Here is a 19,061-nt window from a genome sequence, read left to right on the forward strand (position 1 = left end):
GCCAGCAGGAGGATGGCCACTGGCTACAGGGCTACTGGCAACTCGAATGGACGTAGGGATGCCAAGTTGGTGCAAAACCCTGCTGTGAGTGGGGACTGATCTGCCAGCGAGCTCCTGGGCAGCTAGAGGTGTTGGTGGTTTCCCCAAACAGCCCACGTTCCTGTCTGTCACCCATTTAGGGAGTTTTCCTCACCTCAGGTCTGACGTTCGTGGCACATGAGATTTTGGGGGACAGCTCAGACACTCTGCCTTCAGCAAGCAGCCCATTCTGTCCCCAGAAAACACCACTGGGAGCATTCATGTGCCCCTTTAAAATATCAAAGCAAAAATTGTTGTTGGCAAGACTACAATGCCAAAGCAAACACAGACTCTGGGATTGTCGTTCTGGGGCTTTTTCCTCCCCTTTAAGTCATAAACATGTTTGAAAACAAAGCGAGACATAATGAAAACGAATACACAGAAGCAGTGCTTGCCTGAAGGTCCGATGTTGTACCGCGGCGCTTGGCTCATTTTTCAACCCTCCTGTTTGTCTGCTGTGTGCAGCGATGTTTCTCTCCCCACCCTCTCCAGAGCTCCTGTTACAATCCTGCCTTGAGATGCTCATCTATCAGCCCATCACTCAGAAAGCAAACCATCCATCCTACTGTTCCAACATCCACCCAGACCTCGGGAGGACAGCGGGGAGTAGCGAGGGAGAGGAGCAGGCGGAACTTCTGTTGCTTTAACGTTGGTTACAAACGAGGGAGGAGGTTAACTTCTCTGAGTGAAACATCTCCTGCTCCTGCCCCTCTTCCCTCTCTCCCAAGGCCTGTACTTTTGACACAGAGCTCCTTTTCAGGGAGAACTGTTCAGCACCAGGTCTTAAGCAAGCAGCGTGTTACCCCAGCAATGCAGACAGATTCTGACCTTGGGGAAAATTAGTATAAATCTAGAATAAACTACACCCCTGACCGGGGCAACAGAGGTGTGAGTGTAATCAGCCTGACCCCTGTCACATGCTCCCTCCAGCCCAAGGTGGCAGCACCCACCTACCCATCCCCCTGCCTGATTCCACTTACTCCCACCAACACCCAGGAAATCCCATGCCCAGACAGCGTCCCTTTGTCACCACCCGCCTGTTCCTTCACAAAGCACATACCTGTCAGCAGCTAGCAAAGCCAGGTTATTTTGATTGAACACCAGTAAGAGGATTTTCTGGAATGGATTGCTGTCAGTGCAATCTATCCCTCATCACCTCTTCCAAACCATCCCTTTCCCACAGTCCTGTACACAGGTCACAGAATGAAAGCAGATCTGAAATCACACTAAGTTAATTTTACCCGCTCCATCCCTTCTATCTCCCATCTGCTACTCCAGGCTCCTTCCTGCTATTGGGGTGCAGTAAAACCTGATATTAAACATGAAGCTGGCACTGTAGCCTCATTCTCTTCAGCCAAACTGAAAAAATAAAAAGCAAACCATATAGACATTTTATTGCAGCAATAGATAAATCTATCACAATAACAATTCTGACAGAATAAAAAGCAAAAACCAAAAGGAAAATATCAAGGAGGTTTACAGCAGTTTAATGAAGGCTCTTGTACCAAATCTTGAACCCAAAGTTACAGTCAGAGTTATTGAAAACAATAACTTACAATGAAAAAGCTGATGAGAACTGCCCACCTAGCCATGGAATTAACTGCGGCTTAACGCTGTGCTTAAATACTCACCACACAATAGAAACAGATTTCAGTCACAACCAAGGTACACACAATTCACTTCCATCCCGTTCTCAATTACATGCATTCAGCATGTAATCTTAACTTCTGGAAGTTACTCTGAAGACCACAGAGGATTTTGTTTCTGTTTTTTTTTTCTTTTTTTTTTTTTTCAACACTCACTGGAAATAAATACCATTTGAAGAACACACACGGAGTGCAATAAAATGGACACTTAGGCACTGGTACAGTCTAGTCCCCCTCAGCCCTCTACAAACTACAAGACGAGAAGTTTGAAACCACAGATGGAGTTGGGGAGCAGGGCAGAGCTGTACAGGTAGTGTGACAGGTTATGTACTACACAAGAGCACATCTGCAAAAGGTCCCAGGAGAGTTTTGTTGAAGATGCAGCGTATCCACACCAGGTATATTGTGAAGGGCTTAATGTTTTCTGAGAAGGTGTGATTCTGATGGGACAATATATAAGGCATGTAAGTGTTTTCCCCTTGCTCTTGTATCCACACTTCGTACTTTACTTCTCTGACCTTCAGATACTTCAGGTTCCAGGGGATCTGCCAGGACACGGCAAGTTTAGCTTCGCTCGTGCCCTGGATAGAGGCCTGACACTTGGCATCCCTCACTTTGCCAGGGTAGAGGCTACCAGACCACTTCTGCCTCTTGGGTCTGGGCTTCGACTTCACAGTCTGCCTGATGACATGGATTAGAGAAGGGATGTTCACCTTCGTGTCCTGGTAGGCACGGAACAGCCACTCTGGGTTGCGGCAGCAGAGGTGCCGCGGCACCTCTGTGCTCTTAATGATGCGCTCTTGCTCAGCTTTGTCCAGATGAGCAATCCCACCCTGATCCCAAGGCCTGTCTGGGTAGGTGACAGTGTCTTCCCTGTCGGTGTTCTGCCAGGCAATGTACTGCAGGTCCATGCCAGGAAGGGTTGCCAGGGTTTTGTAAGGGGTGTAGTGTTCGGGGTTGATAGCATAAGGGAAGAGCTCCACCACCGTGGCACCCCTTGGCAGGAAGAGAGACGTGACTAATTGGGCCCCATGCATGCTGACCAGCATGGATGCATTGCTGATCAACCGGACGATGTCGGAAAACGAATGCTCCTCCAGAGAGACGGTAATGGTTTTCATCTGAAACTCCTGAGCGAGAGCCAGGATTAGTTCTGCCTCATTTAGGATAAGTCTGTTGATTGTTCGACTGAACACTACGATGTACTCCTCACTGGAGCTTTCCTCCAAGCTGATGTTCAGCTTCTGCATCATGAATTTGGTGAACTGCCTGATCTCGTTACCAGAAACCAAGATGTTAGCCTTCGGCCCCTGTGGCTGGACAAATCCATACTGGTACCAGGTGGTGATTTTGGACAGTCCTACATAGGATTTGGTAAAGCAGAGGAGCCTGCCCAGGGTTTTTAGCTGCTCCCTGAGAAGCGGCTGCTTGTTACTCAGTAACTTGTAGAGGTCAAAGTGGACGCCTTCACTCCACCCTTCCATGAAGAAGAGCCGTGCCTCCTGATCTAAATCGGAGAACTGCTGCATGGTGTAATAAATGGGGAGGAGGTCATCGTGAAAGACGTGCATCAGGTTGTCTGGGTTGAACCTGTTAGCAATCAGCGCCACATCAGGCACGAAGACCGGCTTTGGCATAAATTTCAGTGCAGCAGCTGGCAGCTCCACAAAGTTGAAGTACTGGGTGTTGTGATCTTCCACAGAGGAGAGGTCGAGCAGAGCCGGCTGGAACCTCCGGGAGCCCAGGTTGGGCAGCATGACTGAGGCGTTGCTGTGGAAGTAGACAAACTCCTCCGCCTCGGTGGAGTAGCAGAGGGACTCGAAGCGGCAGACGCGGTCGGTGTGCATCCTGCCGGTGCACACCATCCTGGTACCGTCCTCCACCAGCGCCTGGAGAGCCGCATGGTAGTCGATCTGCACCTGAGAGAGCTCCTGAGACTGACGCGTGAGGACCAGCTCCTCTTCCACCGCGAAGGCATGCTCTCGCAGCTTGATGTACTTCCACAGCACCGCGGCGAGGACAGACACGAGCAGGGCATTGAACACAGCTGCTATGTTCATTCTGTAGTTAGATCCTAGCAGGATGACAGGTGGGGAATGCACTGGAGAGGGAACACATCATTAACGCTCCTAGGCATGGCGAGGGCAAAGACCTGTGGAAAATAAAACAAGAAAGGAAGGAACCATTTAAACATCAGATTTACAGCTCCACCATAAATCACATTTTATGGGCTATTCAAGAGAATTTAGGGTGGGTTTTTTTTTTTTTCCAGTAATTTTTTCCCCCTTCCCGGGAACGAGGGACAAGAAGGAAAGAGTGCCAATGCACTACTCAAAACTGTAAAGAGAAAAAAGCAAACAGAACTGGGGAGCTGCTCTACAGGAAGGCTTCCTCTCTCATTTTCATTCCTACCCTTCTGGAGAGGAAAAAAGTAAGAGGATGAGCTCTGCGAAGCTTTGCCAGAAAAAAACCCGGTATGTTCTCTGGGATTTTGGCTCACTCTGCTTTTTGCAGACCATTCCAGCAGCGAGAGGCAAGTAGAGTACAGCAATCATTGGGACACTCGTCCAGGACTCCTTCTCTTGACCTGCCACTGGCCTTTTGCATGGTTGCAAGCACCCAACTCGCCTTCTCGCCTTTACTGTGCAGGTAACAGTAGTACAGGGAGCATTACCAAGTATGGATTTTGCTGTGCTCCATTCCAGTATGAAATGTGAACTGGTGAACGTAACGTTCAATTTAATTTTATTGGGGGGAGGGAGGAGGACTTGCTGGTCTATGGACTGCCCCGTGGGAGACTCCCAAGTCATTTCTTTGGCTGCAATCTGGGAGCAAATGCTAGGAGCTGCCCTCGTCTTCCAAAGGAAATATTGGCATGGGAGAGGGGAGAGCTCCACTCTTATGCAAGCAACTGATTTTTCATTAAAATGTTTCTTTTTCCATTATGGGAGAGATCCTGACACTCTTTTCTTTCTATGCAGAAACACTACTGGCTTACATCAGATCATCGATTATATTTTCAACTGTGAACTTCAATTGAGATATTGATTCCCCTACAGTATTTATGGGCTCCAATTTTCATTACGCATTAAGGTTCACTGCTGGTCAGGCTGTAAATAATTGCAGCCATGACTTATGGGGAACTATAGGAAGGGAAATTTCTGATGGGTATATACCTGCCTAGACTGTTTCTAACTGCAGTTTTTTAAAAGGCAGCTATTTAAACTCCCTTTGATGAAAACTTGGAGGGAGGGAGGAAAAAACCCCAGTGTCTCAAGTGCATGCTCTGACATCCTGAGGAACAGTCCCTTAGCTTTTTAATCCAGAGATGCCTGTTCTCACATGCCAGAGTGGAGGAAAACAGCAAAGCATATTTAGGACCAATGTAAACACTTTCTCTGCTGTCAAGGGAGTTCTTTTGATACTGCAGCCTAAAACCTCGATCCTGTAATCTGGTTCATGCAGCTCGGAATCAAATAAGAGAATCATTTGTGGAGTTCAATGAGGTCAGAAGGGATCCCTACGGCTTGTCAGATCCCAATGGCCTGCAGGGTGGATCCCTGTCTTAGGAAGAACTGAAGGTATGTGGGAGAATGAATAATGCCAAAGAAATGAACGGTAGCTCTAAGGCACACAAATTCAAGAGGTGGTCTCTGGAGATCTGAGCAACAAATTCATTTCAATTTCAGAGCAGCTCTAGCCACTCAAATGGAACAGAAATGAAGTCCACCCCCTTTGGCAAGTGGTCTGAAGAACTGCCTCATTTAGCTATTCCCTAAAAGCAAGCAGCAAATTAAAAAGGTGGTGTTTTGATTTCAGCCATGGAAAAGGAAATGGGAAGGAACCCAGAGTGGTCATCTAATTACCAGGGCAGGACTAGCTCTCCTCAAACCACTCCCCAAAGATGCTGATCTCATTCCTTTAATACTCATTTGTCTCTTCAGCCAGTCTCTAGCCCTGAATGGCGTGGTGGACTCGGATAAACTCTTTCCTAACACTCAGCCTTTGTCTCCACCATAGCAATTGAAACCTGGTCTTGTCCCAGTTGCCACAGGTACCCTGTAGACATAAACGATGGCTGTCACATCACCTCTCAATCCTCCCTTTTCTACTATACCAGGCAATGACTGTTGCTCCTGCAGGCTTTGCAACTTAGCCGTGGCCATTGTATGGACAACCTTGAATGGGATCCTACTGGGGACACAGTATTATCACTCTGTTAGGCTATGCTAATACAACCAAACCAGTTTTCAGGAAAATGTGTGACCAACGGGGACAGATCTTCAATTATTTTACCAGACTTCCAAAGTTTTATTTTACTTCTTCACTATCTTTGAAAGACATCTAAAGACACCTTCCAACTTTCCACATAACCTCTCCTCTACAGACCTCTATCCTTGTGAGCACAGATTTAAGGACTTCAGCAGTATCACCATGACCAAGCCCAAGCAGCCATGTGTAAAACCTGCTGGTCAGTTTTTTTAAACATTCATTTAGCAGTCATTTAACAATCAAGTCTTCTTCCACAAGTACACATTTCAAATGAAGGCCAGTCTGTGGGCATTGTGAAAGTTAACTACTGCAGATCAGAAAGAACAAAGCACCTGCAAGTTCAATGGAGTCAACATAAGTGGCAAGAAATCGGCAGAGGGGGAAAACAGTGCAGCAGGAAGAGTGTGCCTATGGGGTTGTTTCGAAGGCATCAGAAGTCAGCAGTCCATAAAAATACACTGATACCACCTGCATTTCACAGGCATCTCAGTGGTGGAGAGCTCCACTGAACATTATAAACCCCTTGAGCTCAACAGGCCTCCTTGGAAACAGCCTGCTCTAATGTTTCACCCCCAACTGATTTGTTCTCTCCCCTCCAGCCCCAGGGGAAGGGTATAAGAGGCACTTCAGAGATGCAGCCTGATGGATGTGGCCAACCTTCAGAGGTTAGCAATTTTCATTTCAGGCTCTGCTACAGCAATACCCACTAAATGGCTCCAAATGAACAACTCAGCTTTTTAATAAAAATCACCTGCAAGGCCCTCCTCCATCTCTTCCCTCACTGCAGCTCCTTCACTTCCCTGCACTTAGCTGAAGTGAGCGTATGTGCTTTAGCCAACCAGGTGTCAGGAATGAATGTTAAAAGCCAGCAATGCTGAAGGAATCCATCTTCATTCCTGTTCCTTGTTGCCAGTTCTTAAATCCTGGCTCATGCTGCTTGGCTCAGAGTTGCTATTGATGGAAATAAAGAAGGGGATATAGACAGGAAGGGGTGTGGAAGGCAGAACTGAAAGTAAAATTTCACAGGTACTCAGGGAAGAGTCTTGATTCTTTCCCTGTTTTCCCACATTTTGTCATCCACCTTTTATTTTTAATCTGGCACTTTCAGTGAACACAGTCCTTAAAGAAATAAAATCTTTGGTCCTTCAGGGAGTGACAGAACATAAATAACAACAAAATGTCCCACTGTTTGCTTTTACATAGGCAGGAGAGGCCGCAGCAAGAGGGTAAAGGCATGCAATCATTCTCTACATCCCCTGGTTCCTCAGTCTCCCAAGCTGAGATCAGTCATGAAATGCTGTCAGCAGTAATCCTGGGATGGGAAGCCTTCCCAGGTGGGAGCAGGTAACTCTGAAAAAGGTGAAAGCATTCGGTCTTCCACCTGAAGAGAGTTGCTTCACAGTGAAAGAAACTCCCCCTCACAAAATGGGCCTTAGAGCTGCCACTCCCTTCCTGTGGTGTTATCAGAGAACATCTTAAGAACAGAAAAGCACTTGCAGGAGGCCAGACACGCTGCTACGTTCCTTAAGAGCCGAGTCCTCTGTGCTCTTTCTTTCTCCATACATTGCCACCTAGGCGGTTTGCACCCCCAGTTACCCACAGACTGTCCCCCCCACTGGTACCACACTCATCCACCCTCTCACTTCCCAGAGACACTGGGATAACCGCAGCCTTGCTCCAAGTGAATAACATGCCCCAGTTACCAAGGGAATTGCATGGACTGACTTTTTTTTTACTCTCTGCTTTGAAATGCTGAAGCACCACCCTTCAGCAGTAGAAGACACCACAGCTGATAGCGGGTAACTACAGCCTAGCCGGAAGACATGTGCACCTAAAAGCAGCACAGAGCAGCTCTCTGCCAAGCTGGTAGAGAGCACTGATGCCCCCTGGCAGGGGACGGGATGTGCCCTTGAGGACTCTTGGCAGGGGTGGGCTGCAGGAGAGGAGCAGGAGTGAGAGAGGGAGACAGAAGTGGCAGATGTCCCTGGCACGGATGCAGACAGGACAGCAGGGCAGCTGACTTTGCAGCGCTAGGCGGCCTGGCAGGGGGAGCTCAAGCACACACATCTGCATTGGGGCAGCTCAAGGCTTTGCAAGGGAGAGAGAAGCGTGTCCTGAGGCTTGCTGCTCCGCCGCAGCGGATGCCACTCCAGAGGCTACGAGGCTGTGGGAGGGACTCTATTTTTAGCCAGCTCATCTTTGCTCTTTTTCCCAAAGAGATCACAGGCACGAAGAGCTTACCCCATTCTCTTCCTCCGCCCCTGCTCACTTAGCAAAAGCGTCATAGCTTCATCCTCTCAACCCAGCTACTGCTTCTCTAACTAGCACTGGCTACTGGTGAGCAGGTGAAGCTTTCAGAAGCATGCATGTGTTCAGCAAGCACCTCTGGCTGAGGCCTGGAGCATCCTGCAGGTCCATAGTACTCTTGTATGAGGTCTGGACACAGTAACACCTTCTCCCTGTTAGCTGCTGGTCATCTGGTGTTACAAAGGTCTTCAAGGAAAGTAGGAAAGCAACAGGAAGCATATATGGGGAAAGCTGTTCATCTCTTATTAACACATAGATGAGATCAGAGTGGGTGTGATGGGAGAGATGAATTTCTACTAATAGGCAGCTGGCATAAAGGACTGTTTGGATTCATTTAAGAGACAAGTTCTGTTGTTCTTTTTTTAATTATGCAGCAAGGGTAGGATGAATCACTATTTTAAAGCTATCAATATGATGGACAATGTTTTAAACCTCTTCTCTATTAAAAAAAAAAATTAAGATCAAGGTAAGAAATTGGTAGGAAAAAAGCTACAGAGCCCTTCTAATAAGAAACAAGACAGACACAAACATACATTACTGAAACCCTTAGAGGAACAAAACAAGAGCTTGATGAGGGAAGAAAAAGGGTGACTGGGGTGAATAGCACATCTAAAGGGGGATCACCCAGTCCTGACAAAACAACAAGTGCTGGTTTTGTCTACATAGGCCTCCCCAAGCTTTTGTTACCAACTGACTGAGCCAACACTCCGTTTTCCAGAGCTACAGTAGGCTAAAAAACCTTACAAAATAAATAATTTTTAAAAAAGCATGAATGACACATTTCCAGAGAGCATCATTACTCTCTGCATGGAAATAAATGCCTCTACAGAGAGACCAACTTGGGTTTGGCCTAGCTGACCAGCTCCCTGCAGAGCCTGGCAGTTGTGGCAGTGGTGCCCAAGCAGAACTGTCTCTGCAGTTGCCTGAAACACGGCACAACTGGAAGTGGACTGGGGCTGCTCCTGCCAAAGGACAAGGAAGGAATCAGGGCAAAGCTGCGTGGGCAGGATACCCTGACTCTTCTTCTTGTTATGGCAACACAGTGGGAGGGATGGGAGCAGATATTCCCTTCTGGGAGGACATTTTCCCCATCAGCAGTCCCTACCCCCGGATCTACTATCTCTTGCTAGACCAGCTTTCCAGGATCAGTGCAGGAAAAAAGCGTGCAAACATGGCATTTCACACTCCCCCTGCAAAACGTCTTCTCTTCTTTCATCCCCGATGCAAGAAGCTTAGCTAAGGATGCAGTATATGTAAGACATGCGGTTTTAAATACCTACTTCATTCACACTCAAAGCAGAAGTTGCTAGAAGGCAACTTTCCCAATTGGAAGGAGGGGGAGGCAGGATTCGGCAGCCAAGAACTGGCTTTTATTCTCATCCTGTCACAGATTCCCACAGAACTACAAGCAAGTCAATCCCCACAGCCCAAAAGGCTGTTATCATCTTACTCACTGTATTTATTTAATGAGATACATACATCTTTCAAAGTACATATCACATTAAAGAAAGGATGGTACGCTGAATGATTGATACACTGGAACATTTTCTTTGTAGAAAGCAGCCAAGTGGAGAAGTAATGACTTTTTAAACAGGAAAAGAGCAGATTCTTTAGGGAAACAAACCCAGCAGTCAAAGACACAAATATCATCGATGAAGCCTGGTACAAAGTGGGGATATGAAAAATAAGAATACCTTAAGCATATAATCTCAAGTCGAATTAAAAAAAACCCCACAAAACAAACTTCATTGACAAAAAAAAGTAAAATGAAATTATTAAAAAACCTCACAAAAATTTTAGGTTCTCCCTGTGAACAGAATTCGGCTTATCTCCAGTGTTTATGGTTTAGCATAAGTAAGGAATAGAAAGGAAAACTAAATCTTCCTATACAAAGACTGCACCCAAGGAGACTGAGGCTCTGGGCAATGGTCTCTACTGTAAACGTACTTCCAGTATGAACATAATACTGGTTGGTGCTGGACACCTACCGGTTGTCCTCATGGGTAGAAAAATCCAAGTTTTCTTCCATCTAATTTCAGAGATGGAACAGGAATGATCCAACTTGACTTTCATGCTGACTAGCCAAGCCATTGATTTAATTATTGTTGATACTGCTGTCTTGATCTACAAAAGAACAGGTACAAAATACTTTCCCCAAACCAAAACTAACCCACATCTCCAGAAAATTCCCTTAAATAAAGTGAATTTCTCATAAACAAGCTTGAGGTGGGAGACGTAAGAAAAATGTGCTGGGGGCGGGGGGGAAGCTAAAAAACTATTTCTCTCAGCCCTCAGGTCTTCGCCTTCTGCCAGTCCCAAGCCCAAAGATGAGAACTCAAGGCACTCAAAATAACCACAGCTAGACAGAGGGGGAAGCTTAACAGAGAGAGTTCATTCCAGCCGATCTTTGTTCGCCCAAGTATCCCATCAAAACCTATCAGGTTATACTGGCATTAACAGCACTGCCATATGAGTAAAAAACCTCTCCTTTCTCCTGGTGCCCTGATGTTAGTCCCCAAGCAAGATGCCTCTGTCAGAAACAAAAACGTGTCAGAGAGCAGCACATTTATCTTACCTCAGTGGTCTACCTAAAGCAGAGATGGAGTGGAGGTGGCTGAAGGGAAAATTTACTAATGCTGCAAAAGTGAATTTAAAAGAATATGACATGAAATCCCATAGCACTCAACAAGATGAGCTTCAGCCACTCCAACTACGCCTTTGGGCTTCACCTGCTATTTGTTATTCTCTGTATTTTATCTACGCTTTCTTTCTCTCTGCTCCGATGGGAAGAGTACCTGTGTTATTTGGATACCGGGACTGGTGCTTAGCAGCATTTACAGCCCGAGCTCTCTCCTGCTTCCCATCAGCACGGTGCCTGAGACCGCTCCTGTGTGATGCAAATTCTGAGCAGGAGCCGAAATTGTTCGGAGCACAGCACGACCAATAAGAGCAGTGAGAATCCCTCCTTGGTTACCATATTAGCATGTTTTTAGGGAAGGGTGGGAAAAAAAAAAGTAACCCCCAAAGCAGCACCTGTCCAGCAAGAAATAACATTCCTGAAAACCTACAGAATTTAGTCCAGATCAAAGATGTTTTTTCCCCATGAGACTTTTGTTTAAAGATGAAAAAGAAAACCACCAGTCAAACAAAGAGGGACTACAAAGACCTGGGATTACAATTGAACTACTGACCTCCTTCCCACACATGCACAGCCATAGAGAAGAGATTCAGTGTGAAGTTGCAGGGAGGGGGGGAAACAAGGAGACAGCATTCAAAAAACCACGCTAAACCCACCCCTTTGCCCCCCAAGTCACTGCAGCCAGGAGTGCCAACAAAACTGAATCCAGAGACGTATGTGATCAGCACAGCAAACAGAGCACAGCTACAGTAACACCCAGCAAAGCAGCACAGTAATCCAGAGCATCTGCACCCTTTTTAATCCTGGAAGTACTGTCACTGGCAAGATCAGCGTTTCAGCACATGCAGGCATACCTGGTGTTGCTAAAGACAAGGAAACGCTATCCAGTGCCTCTCTTTCACAGGAGAAAGTACAAAGCAGACACCTTAAAGCTACGCTCTGCCGGGGAAGGAACACTCTCCGGTCCTCTTCTTTCCCCGGCACCATAAAGAAGAAGGAAAGCCCGGACCTCAACGGCTCCGAGCAGAGTAACCCCCGCGCACCATCTGCAGAGCCAACTACCTTTCTCCCCCAGGTCTGAGCATGCTCCGTCTGCCGGCAGTGTCCTCCGGCTCCAGCTGGCTCACCTCAATTTGCGAGCCTCCCGGAGGTCAGCCTTGCATGCAGGATGATTTGCTGCAGTGTTCCCGCAAATCCCCAAAGGGCGGCCACGCCGAAACAAGCGCCGCGCCGTTCCGCCCGGCTGAGCGCGCCTCGGGAGACGGGCTGCACGCTGGGTTTGGGAGGGGAGGAGAGGGGGGGGCACTCTGGAAATCCTGCTTTTCCCCGTTATTAAGGGCGCTGACACTTGACACAAAAGAACAGCACAGGAGAGGAAGGAGAGAACTGCCCCTTGCTAGAGGATGGGAAAGCCGCCGGGGCGTGCTTTCTAGCAATTCCCTCGGCGCCAGGGAAGCGTTTTCCCCGCTGTGATGGTCAGCAAATGGCTTAGTACGGAACAGGGCTGCGAGTGCCCTCCTTCAGAGACACAGGGAAACTGTGTTTTCAAAACCAAGTTATCTTTTGCAGTGGAAACAGTGATCCCTAAATACAAAGGCGCAGAAATGAGCCAGGGCTTCTAAGAGAGCATCTTACCGTGTCCAAGCTGAAGGTCACGAAGGCGAAAGTGTCTTACACCAATCCTCTCAGCAGAACCTGAGTCTATGGGGACTGAGAGGCTTCTTGAAGGTGGCAAACTAGACAGTACCGACTGGGAACACTTCAGGTCCTAATTCTGCAACTGGATCTGCCCGCAGGATCAGAAGGGCATCCCAGTTCTGCCCACGGCTCATGGCAGGAAGGGGCACCCCTAAACAGAGGTGAGACTGGCACAGGAGCAAGATCCCAGCCCTGCAGGGACACACTTGCAGAGAGATCCCAAGGGAACATATGAGGCTCACTGCGTATGTCCATGTATTTGCAGGATACATTTTGTTGCTTATATGGGAGGCTTTTTCCCTTTAAGTGAGAGCTAACAGGTGAAATAAGAATATGAAAAGAATTAAAAGTTCCTTAACACCCACGTGTACACACATGTCTGTGCAGATATTCTCGGGTGAAGAGCAACCATTTAACATAAGGAAAAGCAGGAAAGCATCCCTACACTTTTGCTCATGGCAAAATGAAGAAGTTTGAATGCCTCTGCATTAAAACAAAAAAGAAGATATTAGGTAAGATATGGGGTATTCAAAACTCTTATCTAGGAGAGTCTGGCAGCTACAACGGTTACTAAAGCTCTCACTCTATGCATCACAGACAAGCTGGCATCTCCAGCTTCTTACCCTCCACAAATCATGCTGGAAGTGATCTGAGAGAGGAGATAAATGGATTTACAGCATCTGTGGTAGTTCACAGTACTATGGAGCGGTACTGCCTGGGCTGGTTACTGTTGACCAAGTCTGTGACCACTCTGTCCATCAACACCCCATTTAGTGTGGACCCCTAGCCCTGAGAAACCTTCTGTTTCCATGCAAGAACAACGCAGCCCTGGCAAAATAATCTGCAGTAAGTGACAGGCTGAAGCATTTGCAGGGCAGTTGTGAGTGACGTACTTTGATCCACTAGCATTTCAGGTTATTACTTACTGAAGTCAGCGCTCCTTCCTGGGGGAGGCCACTGGATGGGGACAACCTGCAATCTAGGATGGCACTTGAGTATCTCCTCTCCCAGGACACAGATTCACTGCCTCAAAACAAGCATGTCCCTCATCTAGCTTCCTGCTGTGGCAGCAGCAGTGCTTTGTCTGATACAAGACGAAAATGGTAGTCTTGAGATAGAGATCTGGCAGAAGTGGGAGGCACAGAGCAGCCCCAGGAACATCACGACTTGTCCCCGTGCAGGACACGAGAGTGGAAGCCTGAATACAGCCACTGCCAATCTGAGAACGTGGGTGTCATTCAGCATCACCTGTGCTTAGAAACATGGCAATACCACAGAATTTATAACCTTGGGTTTCTAACTGCCAGTTAAAAGTCAAATACAGAAGAAAAATAAGCTGAAAGAAACAAAGAACAAATCCAAATAGCGTTTTGCAAAATCGACAAAAGGTTCTTGACAAAGCTAGACCTTAAAAAATGAGCCTGCCAACATGATGCATAAACACAACTGTTGTATCTACTAAACTAGGGCATCACAGAAGTAAAACAGACATTTTCTCATCTCCTGCTCTGGAGTGCTGCTTTTATACCTCTGCCTTCTTAGTACAGAACAGGCAAAATGGTTCTGGCTCACCTGGAAACGTTAAAACCCACTGGGATTGACAGGACAAGATGCCATCTAACTCAATACCCTCCTTTCCAGTTCTGTGTCACCTCTTCCCACCAACTCAAGATGGACTCTGAGGATCTCAAAGGGAAACTGTGCAGTCATAGCTGCTTGGAGGAAATAAACAAAAAGAGCATATAGAAGAGATAGCGTCTTTGGCAGGCCCACCCAGTGTCCCCAGCCTATCCTGTTGGGACTGAGGATATCCAGAGTCACCCTTTATAGCTCATCTCACTGCCTTCTTGCCCCCCTGAAAACAAAGGTGCCGTCTCATGTAGAACAAGTCAGATTTGAAGCTTGAAAGTTAGAAGCAGTTAGATTTGTAGCTGACTTCACTTGAGAAAACTCGTCATGACTCTGTGTTTTCTGCACTTCAGAAAGCTCTGCTGTATGACCTACCTTCCACTGATGCCAACAGGAGCTTTTCCACTGACATTCAAGATCCAGTTAGGGACTTTATCTGAGGGGTTCCCTGACAATTCAGGGATACCATACCGGACTCCTTATTTTGGTGAAGCTGTGTTTAATAAATTACAACATTTACAGACTGGTCTTCTATTTATGAATAAGCTGCTTCTCTATCCCTGTGTACCCTACCATACACATAGATTTCACAGGTACATTTTATCACATCATATGGAGTTGGATAGTTTAAACCAAATCCTGAGGTGAGTCCTATTGTCAATCTGCCACACCCCAAAAGAACTGGACAAAATTACATCATTTAGTGGGGGGGAACCCCATAATCAAATAAATCCAACAACTCTGAAATAACAACTGTCTATTACTACTGCACCATAAGGCACAATGTGTGGAACCCAAAGCTCTTCTCAGTCAGGACCACCAGCCTACTGCAAGTCATTGTGGTTTGAATAGGTCATCTTGGCTCAGAACTAAGGGTTTGATAAATAGTTAACACCAGTCAAAGTAGCAGCCTCCAAAAAGAGAGCCACAAAAGAAAACCAGTTAACGTTTTTGGAGCTCCTAAAGCAGTACAGCACAAAGCTCATCTAGCAAGAGGTCTGAATAGATTCCTCTTGGTTTAGGACTGGCAAAGAGCAGGTAAATAATTATTTCCTGAATCGTTGCCTTGTACAAGTATGTTGCAGGGATGTCTGCATCACTCAGAGTCACAGAATTATGGTCTATAAGAAATTGTCCTTCCTGCAGTGCTTTTCAGCCAAAACTGCATCTCAGTTTGAGAGCGCTACAAGTTTCATGCCTGAACTGACAAAAAAAAGACCTTGTGTTGATAAATACACAAGGAGACAAAGGAAGCATCTGGTTTCTGGACATCAAGATAGGGACTCCACACAGAAGATGGCTTTTCGATTCTGCAGAAGTTAACATTAAAACTGATGTCAAAAAGGACTTCAACCACATATTGACTATTTCTAATTGAGAATATACTTTGGCAGGGAAAAAGGTATTTTTTGAATAATATCTCAATGGCCAAACCCAAATTTGCTCAACTGCTTCAAGCATGACATATTCCCAGGTTTATGAGATGTAGGATGTAAATTTTACATAAATATTAGGTTTACAAAGGTGTAAATATGATCAAACGTACTTTACAGATACACACTTAGCTTACATGCTACATCAACCCAACAAATTCATAGATATTTACATTTCTTATTTTAGATATTTACGTATTTTATGTAAAGATCTAATAATACAATACATATGTGCATATACATGTGAAATATGTATTTTTTAATAGAAAGGCACACTAACTATAAACAATTCACTCTAACAATCCCTCCATCCCCATTAGAAATGGCCCTGTGGCACTACAGGGACATCCTGGCCTGCTCCTGCAGCTATATGCAATGTGTGTTCAGATGAATGGCATGGGAGAGTCACTTGCTAGTTCCCATGGCAGGAGATGGCTTTGGTAGCTGTTCTAAACCAAGCTAGGTGTTGCTTTTGCTCTTTCAGGTTCCCATTTTGTCATTGGTAATGACAGGTCAGCAGGGTGACACAGATAAACCAATTTCCTCTCCTACAGCTATGCCAAATGTGCCAGCAGAGAGGATTCATGCTCATCTGAGCAGCTTGGTAAGTAAATGATGTTCACCTAGACTGACATGAGAAATCAAGGGTAAAACATGGCCCGTGAGGCCCCTGGGTATTGCTCATGGCCTCACCATGATGCCTTCACAGCCCCACTACTTATTAACTATTTTTGTTTAGGTGGCAGTAAGATCATCTGCTCTCTCTCAGGTGGAAGTGTAATATTAGGCCTTTATCTCCACAACATCACCCAAGAAACACATTTCCCATTTTATAAGTGAAAAGGAATCTGGGTAGGACATGCCACACCAGCATTCACAAATGTGGTAGCAGCTATCTGTGAAAAACCCACTGACAATCAAACCCTCATGTGTACCCCAAGACTGTATTAATTTCCAGGGCCAGAGGCAGGAGTCAGGGCCTCCAAGATCACTAATGGCAATTTAAACATGATAAGGGACAGGGAGGATTAAGTTATCAGCTTTATTACTGTTGCTCTGAAAGAACTGCTGGTGGAGCTGTCATAAACTGGCATGCTCTGCTTCCAGTACACCTTCCTCCCATCTTATATCCCCATCTATTTGCTGTGCAGATGGGGCTGTGGGGCCTCCTGCATGACTGGGAGACCCCTTGCAGCCCCAACTTTTGGCTAAAGTTGCAGGCCCTGTCAGCACAGACTTGTCCTGAGAAGAGTGGAGGAAAAAGACAACAGTCCTTTTTTCCTGTCTGTTGAGACAAACAAACAGAGTAGTCATAACCAGGTAGTCTCACAGTTGAGTTAGGAAATTAAGATGCTAATGGCACAGGCAAAATATAGCTGTTGAAAAGAAAATCATCACAGGGACACCAAGGTATGCAAAAGAAGAGAAATAACAGAAATACAAAACAATGGAACTGTCAGACACCTTGATGGATCTGCTGTAGGGGTGAGCAGCTAACAAGTGTGTGGAAGTATCTGAAGGACAGGGCTTAAGATATCCAGGTATTTCACTCTCTCCACTGGATTATGCACCCATTTGCAAGTGGGCTGCAGCTGTCCCAGAACTGATGAGAACATCTCAGTTCACAGGCAGGATTACAGCAGGTCTGTTCCCTGCAGCTGTCTTTGCCTTAAGCTTCCACTTTGTGCTTTCCTAAAAGCTCTGGAGAACCAAAACCTACAAACCAAAGCACTAGTCCTTCATGGAAAGAACTCCACAAGGAGGCAGCAGCATCAACAATCTTGATCACAACAAGAGTTTCAATCCAAGCTGGAGCGTGCGCTTCAGTTAGCCAGTCCCTGACAAATGCCCGGGGGTGCCTAGCATAGCAGCGTGACAGGAATGTTGTTCAGAGCCAAGGTAAAGGAGAATCTAAATCAAATCAGAGGAAATAAAAAGGTTTACTGCCATTTTGAGTCCCAAAATTGCAAATAAGATTGTTTTACCTCACGTGCCCCCTTCAGCCATGCACGTACGCCATGGCCTCACATCTTAAAGGGATGAAGCCAGCATATAACCCAACCCTAATCATATGATGGTAGGACAGGGGGTAATGGTTTTAAACTAAAAGTGGGTAGATTTAGACTACATATAAGGAAGAATTTTTTTGCAGCAAGGGTGATAAACACTGGAGCAGGTTTCCCAGAGAGGTTTTAGATACCCCTTCCCTGGAAGCATTCAAGGTCAGGTTGGATGGGGCTTTGAGCAACCTGATCTAGTTGAAGATGTCCCTGCTCACTGTAGGGAGGTTGGACTAGGTGACCTTTAAAGGTCTCAAGCCAAACTAGTCTATGATTACTGAATATGCACCAACTCTAATGTACCCACTTAAGACTGATACCAAGGGAACACAAACCATCCATGTGCTGTGCTGGCAGCATATCCCAGGGTGTTCATATTCATGTGAAAATTCAGAACATAGTAATATCTCACAAATCATTTAAATAACTTCTACTGGAGCAGAAAAAGGTGTTTCCTGACAGCATAGGCTATAGGACAGAAAAATGTCTGGTGGCCAATTTAAATACTTCCTTGAACTACTTAAAATTGGTTTTCGATTAGTACTTAAACAGCCTCGTCTGATTTTCCTTGTGGAAAAGAACAATTCTTGCCTTGTCTGTCATGTGATTACAGTATCATCAGAGGGGCCATCAAAGCAGTAGTAACACATGGCCATGGGCCAGGCATTTACTGTTTCAAATGTTGCTCTGAAGGCTACTGCTGCTGCTGACGGGGAAGAGAAGAAAGCTCTATGAATCATCTGTCTCAGCTTCAGTGTGAGCCACTACATACGACAGGGAAAACATGATGGATACACCGAGTTACTTGTACAAAACCATTCCGACTCCTCCAGGTGTCATATGCAACAATTTACAGTTCAATAGCAAGGAAGAACTTCTTCGTGCCCTTGGCAGCTTGAAAATTCATGGAAGGACTATTGAATCTAGGCATATTTATCAAGGGCTCAGCAGCAAGAGGTTCAAGGATAATTTGAGAGGGTTTTGTTGTGGTTTTTGTATAAGACTTGCTGATATATTTATTTGAATAGTAACAAAAAATAAGCTGGTTAATTTTTTTTCCCATAAATGCCACCAACGAATTGATACATCATTTCCCTACAGCCTTCCTTCTCCCCCCACCTGCGTGGAGGTTACAATACCCTCATAAACAGCTGATACAACATTTAATACACATAAGAAGGTGAAAGTTTCAGAGGAAAAGCAGAAAGTATCTGTTGGGAGCAAACATCTGCTAAGCTACTAACATCCTACTGAGATAGTTGCTATTCAGTGGTGGCCCTTTGATGATGGGAGATTCCCA

The 19,061-nt window shown here is 45.9% G+C and overlaps 1 protein-coding gene and 1 long non-coding RNA gene across 2 annotated transcripts in view; both read right to left on the reverse strand.

Annotated features, from left to right (window-relative positions):
- Nucleotides 1-1,457: 1,457 nt before the first annotated feature.
- Nucleotides 1,458-3,784, reverse strand: POMGNT2 (protein O-linked mannose N-acetylglucosaminyltransferase 2 (beta 1,4-); the record flags this gene model as incomplete). Its single annotated transcript, XM_084260871.1, has 1 exon — nt 1,458-3,784. One exon carries the CDS (start codon nt 3,782-3,784, stop codon nt 2,048-2,050), a length of 1,737 nt encoding a protein of 578 aa, XP_084116997.1. The 3' UTR covers nt 1,458-2,047.
- Nucleotides 3,785-3,789: 5 nt separating this feature from the next.
- LOC311189250 overlaps nt 3,790-19,061 on the reverse strand; it is a 31,305-nt gene continuing 16,033 nt past the window's right edge. Inside the window, exon 3 of the long non-coding RNA XR_014617157.1 lies at nt 3,790-3,876. This is a non-coding gene — a long non-coding RNA (uncharacterized lncRNA). The remainder of the gene's footprint in view (nt 3,877-19,061) is intronic.

Source organism: Gallinula chloropus (assembly GCF_964237585.1).
Source record: "Gallinula chloropus genome assembly, chromosome: 2".
In the NCBI taxonomy this organism is placed as follows: Eukaryota; Metazoa; Chordata; class Aves; order Gruiformes; family Rallidae; genus Gallinula; species Gallinula chloropus.